The sequence below is a fragment of the Photinus pyralis genome, unplaced genomic scaffold (assembly GCF_008802855.1).
Source record: "Photinus pyralis isolate 1611_PpyrPB1 unplaced genomic scaffold, Ppyr1.3 Ppyr1.4_LG6, whole genome shotgun sequence".
Classification (NCBI taxonomy): domain Eukaryota; kingdom Metazoa; phylum Arthropoda; class Insecta; order Coleoptera; family Lampyridae; genus Photinus; species Photinus pyralis.
This window is the reverse complement of record NW_022170663.1, coordinates 13,874,019-13,885,523: the sequence shown is the minus strand read 5'-3', so window position 1 is coordinate 13,885,523 and position 11,505 is coordinate 13,874,019. Positions and strand designations below refer to the sequence as shown.

Here is an 11,505-nt window from a genome sequence, read left to right as displayed (position 1 = left end):
AGATTGCCAATTCATGAACTCCGATATACGACTTTGATATAGAATCTATCTGCACAATTTCATCGTAATCGGCCCACTCGTTTTGGACATATTGTACTAACGAACAGACGGACAGAACGCGCAAAATTATGAACTCGCTAGGAGCTCGTTAATAAAGACAGTTGTCCCGGAAAGGTTTTAGAGAGAAAAATTACTTATTAAATATACCCATTATTACGTAATTAAAATGCGATTTCGTAAGTTGTTTATTACTACACTGTGCTCTGGTATGTCACACAGTTGATAAGTGCTCAAATTAATAATCTTTTTTATTATAGTGCAGATGATTTCATACAGTTAGCTGAAACTCATTACAGTTTGAACCGCTAGAACAAAAAATGTATGTGGTAACCGGAAAAGTTGCACTGGTTACTGGTGGTTCTCGTGGTATCGGCGCCGGAATAGCAAGGGAACTTCTAAAAGCTGGATTAAAGGTGTGTGCACTATTTAAATTTTCATCTAAACTGTCTTCTTTAGGGAGTTACCATTATTGATGTCAACGAAGAAGAAGGGTTAAACTTGGTAGCTGAACTTAACAACGAATTTGGCCAAGGGAAGGCTTTATTTTTCAAGACGGATGTGTCGCTTCGCGAAGAGGTTGATGGTACTTATTTTTCGCATGTGGCGGACGCCCAAATAACATTTTACTTTCAGCCGCATTAAGACGAACAGTGGAAGTGTATAACAACTTAGATATTGTTATAAACAACGCCGTCATAAATGGCGAACGGGACTGGGAACGAAACATTGCCGTGAATTTGGTAAGACTATCCATGCAGATAAGGCTTTGGATGATTTTAACATTTTAAGATCGGTACGATTAATGGTACAGTTTTGGCACATGAGAAGTATTTAGAAACGTATAGAAGTGGCGAAGAAGCTGTAATCATTAACGTTTCATCCGTAGCTGGGTTATACCCTTGTGCTCCGTTACCCATCTATGCGACGGCAAAATCTGGAATAATTGCCTTAACGCGCTCACTGGGGTGTAGTCCCCATTATACTCGAACTAAAATTAAAGTAATCGCAGTTTGCCCAGGTACTACAGACACGCCTGCTCTTACAATAGTTAAATTTCTAGGCCCCGCTTATAGTGATTTATACGACGATCTTCGAAAATGTACTCCACCACCTCAAAGGTAAAATATGCGGTTTTCGTTTAAATTATTATATCGTTGTCGTTTTGCTAGAGTTTCTTCGGTTTCTAAAGGCATACTGCAAATAATTGAAGAGGGCGAAAGCGGATCTGTATGGGTTGTTGAGCAAAATAAGAAACCTTCGGAGCTTGAGTTTTTAATTAGAACTCAAAGTGAATGACAAGAATTTAGTCCAAAATTGATTTTAAAGCAAAATTTGGATGCTTTACGATTCACAAATCATTGGTTATTGCAATACCGTGTCACTCATAATCACTCATTACGTCATACATGCAAAATACATGTATACATTTTGTAGTAAAGTTATTGAGCAAAGGTTTGCTTTTTTAACAATCATCACAGATAAGAGAATCGTAAGACGAGTGCAAAAATTACTATATGTAATTATTTAAGCATAATAAATTAAATTAAATACAATGAAAATATAAGAACGAACAGCATAAGGAAATCGGAAACCATGAGATACACAGTCGGTTAAATTAGAAAAAAATTGAATATTTGAAGATATTCGAAATTAACCGTATTTTTTTCTGACCCCATTTGAAAAGATATCAAAAAACTTCATAGGCACATTTTAAAAGCTTTACAAGATTTTCATTGCGACGTTTCGTCGTTGAGAGATCATCATATTTTTATATGAACCTAAAAAAACTACCTACATACTGTAATTATTGAGTAGCACTTTTTTATTCGGTATACAGAGATGTATGGAACAATATGATTCTTTATTATGTCATTTAAAGGAACCATCAATTAGTCACTTTAACATTTTGTCGACTACACCAAAATGTTAAAAATTATTTATTATTTGTCAGAAAAACGCCTTTTTAACATTTTGGTGTAATATAGGTGTTGACAAAATGTTGAAATAATGCATTGGTGAATCACCATGTATCATCGTATTCGCAATAAAGAATGCTACCTAATACAGTATGTACTTTTTGTCCGGTGCATATAAAAATATGAATTTGAGATGGTTTCTCAAAGACGACACGTTACAGTGAAAATCCATGGGCATCATGTTTTTTCAAACAGGGTTAGAAAAAAAGAAAGACGAATGTCGTTAATTTCGCTTTTTTTCGATTATCTTCAGAACTCATCGAAAAGTTAATTAAGTTAATTATTGTTTATGGCCACTGTCCACAATTGTAACTTGCTTAATCAAAGTTTCATCACTGACATAGATCTGCGTATGCAAATTCTCAAATTGAATTCCCCTATAACGAGCGATGCAAACTGTTACAATTGATTCATGACCTATACACGAAAATAAACTAAATTAATCTAAACACCTGTGTTTTGTTGTGGTGGCAAAACCGCTGAAAGAAAACGAGGGCAAAGAGGAAAATGCGTTTCTTAGTGTATCCTTCTAACGTCGGTCCCGAAAAACTTATGAAAAATGGTTTTATTTCCTATTTTTTCTCAAAAAACTTTTACATTTTAAACACGCCTATATTGAGTTGTTTTTGATCAAGTCTTTAATAGCCGTTTGCACAGACAAATTTAAACTTACCCTTAGCGTGAGTGTAACTTAAAATTCATGAACCATTGTCGCAAAAATCCGTTAAGTTCAGCTTAAATTTGTCGGTGCAAATGGCCACTGAATGATAGGAAAGGGCATTCGTATATAGTAGACTAAAACCCTACGTGTAAAAAAACGTAATTATATGTATACTGGTATATAGTATCATAAATGTCCGGCGGATATTCCTATATTCTTATAGAATATTATGCTTTTATTATTATTTTATTATTCGTTTACTGAATAGGTACGTTTTAATTTCACATATAAAATATTGAGTAATGTCCATCGTTCGTATTAAATTCGTCGATAATGTACTGCAAATAAACGTTTATAGTAAATGCAATATTTAGGCTTGATAGATTGTATAATTAATCAAATCAAAAGGTTTGAATTATATAAAGCACATAATAACTACAAAGTCTGTCACGAACATTCAGGGCCCATATCGTAAATGAAAGTGGCGTTATCTACATTTATGAAATTATTGGTAAGAATGTTTATTTATATACATATTCTAAACGTAGGGTATAAAATTGGTCTACCAAAAAACGTATATCATACTACCAATACGGAATTTATCCTTTCAAAGTGCTTTAAAAACGTTTTTTAAACAGTGTGTTTGCTGGGAAATGGGTCTAGAAAAATTAAAAAAACACTTTCTCATTGCCACTTGTTGAGCTCTACAAGACACCGTTGGGAGATTTTCAATACAACGTTTCGTTTCGGAGAAATCATCGCAATGTTTATTTTTTATATGACGCGTACAAAAATACACACTGTACTGAGTAACATTTTTTTATTGCGAATATAAAGATGTATGGCACCCACAAAATTTGAATTTATTGATAAGAATCGAATCCAAACAAAGGATTTTTGGTAATATTGTGTTGCATTGATTGGGTAATTGTAATTAATTTCAGTGAAATCCTTTGGTTGGATTAAAATTTTGTGTTGGAGAAAGGCGTATAAACCTTACAAAATTCATCTTGGAGAATGCAATGAATCTTTCTCATAGAGCGGTGGTTCAATTGGAAAGTACAAGCACCCCGGTTCGTCCTGTTTTCGATGCCAATTCAAAAGTAAAAGGTAATCCATCACTAAATGATTGCCTAGAAAAGACCCAAATCATTTGGAACAAATACCAGCTGTTATGACACGTTTTCGTACGCATGCTGTTGGAGTGGAGTCTGATATCAAAAAGGCGTTCCTATAGATGAGTGTGAAGAAAGGGGACCGCGATTAGCTTAGATTCTTATGGTGGAAGACATTAGAATGCAAGGAAACTATTTCGTAATTGCCTAGTTGTTTTTGGCGTATCTATCCATTGCTGGTATTGGGAACGTGCCCAGAAAATGTATTTTATTGTACACTCAGTGCAATATCACTTAAAGTGAGATCTATTCTCTCATCCGATTAGCCTTAGCCCTTCGTTTTTATTTTTTGATGTTTGACCAGTTACAGAAAAATAAACAACACTTTCTCATTGTCACTATTTGAGTTTTACAAGATAGCGTTGACAGATTTTTAATACAAAGTTTCGTTTCTGAGAAATCATCATCAACCTTATTTTTTATATGGACCGACAAAAAAGTACATACTGTATTGAGTAGTATTTTTTATTACGAATATCACGATGTACGGCCCACAAAAAAAAACAAAATTTGAAACTGTTGGTTTCAACAGGATGGTGCACCCATGCACAACATTTTAATCGTGCATCGAACAAATTTTCCATTTTCCAGAAAATTGGAAACTGGGATTCAAACCTAGAATCTAGAACTTTGGGTTCAGGAAAGTGTAGCAGAAAATGGCAATACACCCCAAGGTTTTGCATCCTGGGAGAAACTGAACTACGATATTTAGCACAAATACTTTTATTCCCTGAAAAGTTCTACAGTTTACTTCGATTTTTACGTAAAAAACTAACTTCGTAGGGCGGTTGGTTTTGATCGACGATCCAGACAGATCCACTAGAACCCCCCTTTGTAATATCCACCACTGCCTTGGACACAGTCGCCGCGCTGTAACCAAAAAGATAATTGGGTCGCCTGCGTGTTCCTTAACGGCTTACGCCTGAGGAGGTGGTGTGAGTTTGAGTATTTCCTCTTGTATCTTATAATACGCGTTCCCTAATAGATCTTCTTCCTTTATACGCCGGTTGTTCGTACTGGTAGAGCCGGGACATACAGCGATTACTTTAATTTGTGTACGTTGGTAATGTTTTTGGAAGCCTAAGCTACGAGTTAGCCCAATTATGCCTGACTTTGCGGTTGAATATATGGGAAGGGGAGGGTAGGGGTACAATCCAGCCATAGAAGCAATGTTGATGATTACTCCTTCATCTGAACTTTTATACTTGGGGAGGAAGTGTTCGTATCCCAAAATTGTCCCGTTTACAAAACCAATCTGGAATCTAAACAATCTGGTTAAGTTCAAAAGAGGCTTCTTACCAAATTAATAGCTATGTTCTTCTCCCAGTTTTTCTCGTCTATAACTGCGGCATTGTTGACCACAATGTCTAGTTGGTTAAATACGTCCACTGTTTTCTTAAACGCATCTAAAGGAAGTGGTAGGTACAAGAAAAATTGAGTGCTGTTATAAATTACCTTCAAACTGTCTCCTGTCAGAAACGTCCGTTTTGACGAACACAGCCTTCCCCTTGCCAAACTCCTTGTTGAGTTCTTCTGTTACTTGCAAACCTAAACTTTCATTTATATCTAAAATAGAGGTACCCTAAAACAAAATGAATTAGGATTGGATATTATGGAGCAATCGTACTTTTGCCCCAGCTTGCAAAAGTCCTTTGGCTATTGCAGCACCAATTCCCGAAGAGGCGCCGGTTATTAGAGCAACTTTTCCTTCAATTACAAACATGTTCACTTTGCTGTGGGCTGATATTCTTCATATGCAAGCGTTATAATATTAAAAACAACATTTTTTATCTTATCAATTAAATAAATGCCGCAAATGATAATAACTGTAATTAAGCTATTTACACTTAAACATATCTTGACAGTTTCATTTGCATGGAGCACCTAGACTACGGACCCCAGCTAAAAATAAATTGCCGAAGAGAAGTCGGGATTGTTCGTACATCCCCCCTTCCCCTTAAAAAATAATATTCCTGTCTAATTTCTATACACATATGAACCAGAAGAAATTTTCCATTAATTTAAACACATTACAGTTTACGGGACGTTAAAAACCCCACTAGCGGTTTTCAAATTCACTACCGGTATGATACCATCACTTTTTACAAACGGTTCTTGCACGCTTCCTTATAGTTTCCCCCCACACTGGGGGTAAGTTGTCTTCTCTCAGGATATTGTCATGGTCCCTTTTTTTGCTACTTCGAGATTCGTTAAAATCTGGTTCGACTATCGGACACGGTAAGAAGGATCCACGATCGAGTGAGAAGGAACACTGCTTAGGGGTGTAAGGGGACGCAAATTCTAACAAGCCTCTATCATAATCATTACCCTCACTAGTTTTGTGCTAATGGAGTGTCTGATGGCTCTTCTCCATGACTGTTTATCCTCTGCTCTTCTCTTTACGCCTCCACATCCTTCTTCTTCAGCCTTCAGGTCCTCGACCAATTTCTTTTTCTTCCCCCTTTTTTCTTTTTTAGGATTTCCAACAGTTTCTCTCCCAGTTTATCCAGCCGAATTCCTTTAAAACACAGAAAGTCTTTCCTTTTTCCAAATATTTTTCGCTGACCGTTCTCCCCACCCCTATTGCATCTCTTGTGCCCATTCCTCTTCCGAAACCAAACTGTTCCTCTCCTATATTTTTCTCCATAGATGTGTTATGCTTTCCATTCAATATTTTCAACAAGATCTCTGCTGTGTGTGTCACTATATTCTATATTCAGATATTTCAATAAATCTATGGGGATATTATCGACTCCTGCTGCCTTCCGATCCTTCATTTCTTTTATGGATGCTATTACTTCCTTTGATAGAATGCTTCCTCCATAGGTATTCTTTCCCTCATCTTTATTTTTTATTTCTATCCACCTTTTTTCTCCGTATTCGATATTTTCCTACATACTGCTTCAAACCATGATGTTCTTGCTTTATCCGTTTTTTCTGTTAGTTCATTGTTAAGTTCGTCTCCAAAATATTCGCCCCTCACGTTCAGAAAAGTACAATCGTCTGTAATATGGTGGACAAATGACAAACGAACGGGGGTAGTATCCTATTGACGCTACCTGATTTCACATACACTGGTAGTCGATTTCTGAGGACGAATCTTCTTGGTCCAAATACTCCTGGTGGTTTTTTTTGGGCGAAAATTGCGGATGCGAGTTTTCTTGGAGTCATATCTTCCACGCATCTCCCTCTCGCGAATCTTTCGGGGGTAATATTACGAGGGCAAGTCTTCTTAGGGGCGAATGTTCCTGCAGTGAATTTTTGGGGGTGAATTTATCGTGTTCTAAAATTTTGTGCTTGACCATAACGGGCTTTGGAATAATTCTTGAATTAATTGGAAGTAGGGGGGAGGGGGTTCAAGTGGGAAAATTTTCATCTGTTTGCCATTGGTTAGTGAAATTAAACATTGGAATATTTAAAATATTAGTGGCTGTACTTACCTTGGACACCCTCAATTTTTGGACTCATGGTGTCAATGGTAAACCCTTAAACAACGTCAATAGGGATGATTCTTACACCTCTACAGAAAATTTTTTGGCGTAGCCAAGTCAATTTTTGGAGTAGTCAATTATTTTTTCATGTTAATGATACTTGATTCACATATACAGAGTGTTTCAAAGTAATCGCCTTATTTCTTTTAGACACACTATAGGTACTACTTTCAAAATATTTGGCAGTAATATGTTTCAGGACACGATGGTGATACCAAATTTTCAAATGGACGAATTATCATTAGAAAGCCTGTTTGTGTCCATTAACAATAATTTATTTCCGTCGAGAAAGTGTGCATACAGGTCCGATTTTCTTCCTATACGTTTTTCCTTCATCTCGTGGGGACTGTAGCTCTTGCGTGTTAGCAGTACGGGAAAGGGGGTCCTCTAATTAAATGATTTGTTTCATTATCGCATTAGCGTTGGCGTTTTCTTCTTCGTATAATTTCGGTCGCATGCGGTATTGTTGATAGCTGAGCAGATTCAAACTCTTTTAAGGCAAATTGCTACAACGCAAACCGTCGGAAATGACACGAGTGGTAATTTTCACGCACGTTTCGCAGAACCAACGGTCAAAATCCGAAATCGAAAGAGGATTTCAAGCACTACTTCATCCAGAAAGAGTAAATTTCTTTTAAATTTAATTTGTCTCAATCTATCGCATGTGCGTGGTATTTTGTTTGCAGGCCTTGAGTGCCTTTTTTTCTTACAGCATGAATTCTTGATTTTTGTTGAATAAACGTGTCATGTGTAAAGGATCAGCTGTTCCATCTAACCCAAATTACGACCCCATTTTTCTGTTCGTACCCAAGATTGTTAGGCGTTAATTACATACAATTTGTTAAATAATTCTTTGCAATTGTGGGCGAAGTGATCAAGGCTGCCGAGTTCCTTCATTGAGATTTTCGTAATAGCGGATGCCAGTTGCCTTTTGAAATGTTATATTTTATATTATTTCATGAAATTTTTTTATTCTTATTTATTATTATTTTATATATTTTTATAATATAGTAGTTATTTACATAAAATTCAGGAAAATGACATATAACTGACGGGAATTAAAATTTCTTGACATAAAGTAGGCATGCAAATGAAAGTTATGACGATTTTAGGTAAATAAAATGTTTAAAAGCTAACGTTGGAAGGTGTTAGAAGGTTATCTTTTAAAGGCGTTTAAGGTTCTTAAATATTAAATTATTAATAAATGCTCTAAAACTTCCTTTTAAAGTCACAATTTCTAGAGTTTTTTTTTGTCTCAGGTGCCAAAGCATATTTTGTTAGAAAAATGTTCACGCCGATTCGCTATATACTTTATTTTATAGCATATGGTAAATTGACATTTTAATAGGTTTGAATGAGTAGGCTAAGCCGTTCTTTAACCGTAAGGATAGATAAAGTGATCACTTTAACCGTAAGGGTAGATAAAGTGAAACAGATGACTGTGCATTTTAATGACATATGTTATTCTTATTTCAAATGCACGATAGAAAATGACGTTGAAAACATTCTGTTTCTATGGAAACGATCGCGACGGCAGAACCTAAGCTTGCTATTTTTGACGTCTCTAAATTAAATTTAGAATTGTTAGAAGCATTACAATAATTTATATGGCTTTTGCTATAAAATAAAGTTTTGTATTATACACGACGATAAAGGAAAACTAACACCTCGTGAAAGTAAAAATCCCTTTATCGTCTTGTATAATAATAGGCATTTCTATTTCTTTTTGTGTGACTGCAATTCCATGCAAAATGGAAATGAAGTTTTGCCTCTACTCCGTCGGTGCCTATTCGGGATAACATTGAAACAAACTACGATCGAATATATAATCAAATCCGCCACACTACACACATCTATAAATAAATCAGTCTAAAGACAACACACTGTCTATGCTAGAACGGTTCCGCGCGACCAGCTTGGGCCCCCCAAGGTAACTGATGGGATTAGAGTAGGTGCGTTTCCCCTCGTTTAGGAAAATTGGCGCTAGCGTTACGGCTAGAAGTCTTTTTAATTCTGGAAACAAACAGTTGAGATAACTGGGCACCACATCGGCGATCCTACCTTCGGTGTCATTAGGTGTTGAGGTTGAGCTAGGAGAAACGCGGATTGATCCATTAGTCACCTATTAATACAAAGTTAGCTATACTAGTCTTGGAGAATCTACTGTGATGAAAAGATCCCAAAACCTTACACACAGTGATGGTGGTGCGTCTGTGCCGCGTTTTGATTTTCGTCAGTATTGTGTGGCAGTGGGGTTGCTCAAGCGTGCTCCAGCTGCGTTATATCGTAAAACCTAAATACCACTTAACCCAAATTTATTTACAAATGAATGTAATGCTCATGTTATACGAAAACAATGACTCTTTTATTAACCATTTAAAAAAGTTGGTACAACTAATCGGTTTGCCTTAATGTACAACATGATCACTTTAGGAAGGTGGTTTCTCACTAATGACGCAAGCACAAGGCGATGTGAAACGTGGAAAGCACAAGAAGCCACAGGTAGACCATTAGTGAGAAGTGACCTTTACACAAGAATTTTGGTTACAATCACTACAATAAAGCCAATGAAAATCATGTTAGTCCATTTCAAAGATGTTACTTAAACTAGGTCTGGAATAGTATCTTGACTTATATGGTGATAGGGTTGTTTCGCTTGTGGCAGTGAGCGCTGCTAAATCTTTAAGACTACTTACGAGTTTATCCTGCTGCTGACAGTCGTCTTCTTCCTCCTCCTCCTCCTCTTCGTTGATTTCTGGCATAGTGTCTAACAGCTCAATTGCTTCCTCCGGATTGTGACCATCTGTTGAGGTATCCATAGTAAAGGTAACCTATACACAAAATACTACCTTTAAATCCAACACGCCTGTCCACCACCTTTTTATCGTTATCCGATATTTCTATACGAACAAGTGTGACAGTCGAGTTTCCGTTCGAGTTTCCGTTATTACGCGTTGGTAGCTTTCCGTTTTGGGAAACCTTGGACGGTTCCCCATCGAAATCTTGCGACTGAAACATATTAGACAATCCTCAGGGTTTTCCACTGAGATCTCTACCTGCTCCTGTAATTTGGCGGCCTGCTCCTTCGACCAAATAATACCAGCGTCCGTCTCCATTTCCTTTCTTCGCCTGTACTGTTTGTCAGTGCGATACAGCTCGTAGGCGCAGCATATCAGTATGATCACGAAGAACGTCGACAAGGTGATTACGATTATCTGCCCGACGCCCTCCTCTTGGACGGACGCAACGGACGAATGCGACTGGTATAAAATCCGTTGCGGTGCGTCCTCGACCCAAGTTTTGTCTTTGCCCTGCTCAATTTTTAGTACTCAATTTGCAGGAGGTGAGCACTCACCTGGCTGATGTTTAAGTTTGTGGGTCCCGCTGGTACTTTGTGAGGTATGTCGAAATATGGGCTGCACTGGGCACTTCGTACGCCATGCGAATTCGAAACGTTTACCTTTTCCGAGCCGGTTTTCGTAAATAGCATGTATTCTTCGAGCGGCTTCATAACGTGCTCGTTTACTTCTATGAATATATCTGAAAAAATAGTGTATAGGTGCCAGTCGCAAAGGCGTTACTACAATAGCAGTAAAGGCAATTAGTGTAATTGGTAGTCGGCTACTGGTTTAAAACTGACGGTGGTCGCGAAAATTTCGTTGGTTCCGTTTTGGCTTCCGCATAAATAGCGAAGAGTAAAAAGAGAAAGGGGTAGATAGAGGCCGGCATGCGTCGCAATAACGTCGTTAAATCGAATATGACAGAATTTCCTAGTCCACGTTTTTTTTTTATCATTGTACTTACTTGACAAGCAGCCACTGTATCCCTTGTAAATCGCGAACCGAGGATCAGTGGTATTGTGTCCGCCTATTTGAACCTCATTAGCGCCAACCTCGGGTACGTTAGTAAACGTCTGGGCAGGGATCTGTTGCATTGGTATCAACTCACGATCCACCAGCAGTTCATAATCGTCTTCATCTCGCCTGTAATACACCGAATGTCTCGCTCCGTTAATAAAAGTTTTACTTTGAACCGTCGTACTGAAAACTGCACCCTCTCGGTCTTCCTGCACAATTAGGAAACCCTCGGGCGTGAGGCCCACTAAGAGGTAATAGCTACGACTAATTACGGAATGAGTATTG

General features: G+C 37.4%; 3 protein-coding genes across 8 annotated transcripts in view; 1 reads left to right on the top strand and 2 right to left on the bottom strand.

Moving 5' to 3' along the window:
- Positions 1-16: 16 nt before the first annotated feature.
- On the top strand, positions 17-1,580 carry LOC116174072 (15-hydroxyprostaglandin dehydrogenase [NAD(+)]-like). Of its 3 annotated transcripts, none has more exons than XM_031491858.1 (7): positions 17-266; positions 318-473; positions 517-643; positions 694-800; positions 850-1,059; positions 1,121-1,178; positions 1,230-1,302. In XM_031491858.1, exons 2-7 carry the CDS (start codon positions 378-380, stop codon positions 1,262-1,264), a joined length of 633 nt encoding a protein of 210 aa, XP_031347718.1. In that variant the 5' UTR covers positions 17-266; positions 318-377; the 3' UTR covers positions 1,265-1,302. The 3 variants fall into 3 exon arrangements, 2 of the variants coding, with proteins under 2 accessions (XP_031347718.1, XP_031347717.1); XR_004146028.1 differs by having other exon boundaries at positions 23-266; positions 1,109-1,178; positions 1,230-1,284; XM_031491857.1 differs by having other exon boundaries at positions 30-266; positions 850-1,178; positions 1,230-1,580.
- A 2,999-nt stretch (positions 1,581-4,579) lies between these two features.
- On the bottom strand, positions 4,580-5,742 carry LOC116174364 (15-hydroxyprostaglandin dehydrogenase [NAD(+)]-like). Its single transcript, XM_031492279.1, has 5 exons — positions 5,500-5,742; positions 5,328-5,454; positions 5,172-5,278; positions 4,793-5,127; positions 4,580-4,742 (listed from the first exon to the last, which is right to left on the bottom strand). Exons 1-5 carry the CDS (start codon positions 5,593-5,595, stop codon positions 4,613-4,615), a joined length of 795 nt encoding a protein of 264 aa, XP_031348139.1. The 5' UTR covers positions 5,596-5,742; the 3' UTR covers positions 4,580-4,612.
- A 3,433-nt stretch (positions 5,743-9,175) lies between these two features.
- Positions 9,176-11,505, bottom strand: part of LOC116175051 (contactin-associated protein-like 4) — a 236,162-nt gene continuing 233,832 nt past the window's right edge. The window contains exons 15-21 of one of the 4 annotated variants that reach the window (XM_031493109.1): positions 11,168-11,484; positions 10,719-10,903; positions 10,420-10,674; positions 10,213-10,372; positions 10,060-10,166; positions 9,425-9,485; positions 9,176-9,376 (exon numbers count right to left, since the gene is read on the bottom strand). In XM_031493109.1, coding sequence (XP_031348969.1) covers positions 9,228-9,376; positions 9,425-9,485; positions 10,060-10,166; positions 10,213-10,372; positions 10,420-10,674; positions 10,719-10,903; positions 11,168-11,484 — 1,234 coding nt within the window. In that variant the 3' untranslated portion in view covers positions 9,176-9,227. Of the gene's footprint in view, positions 9,377-9,424; positions 9,667-10,059; positions 10,167-10,212; positions 10,373-10,419; positions 10,675-10,718; positions 10,904-11,167; positions 11,485-11,505 lie in introns of all 4 variants that reach the window. The other 3 variants (XR_004146231.1, XR_004146230.1, XR_004146232.1) reach the window with 3 other exon arrangements.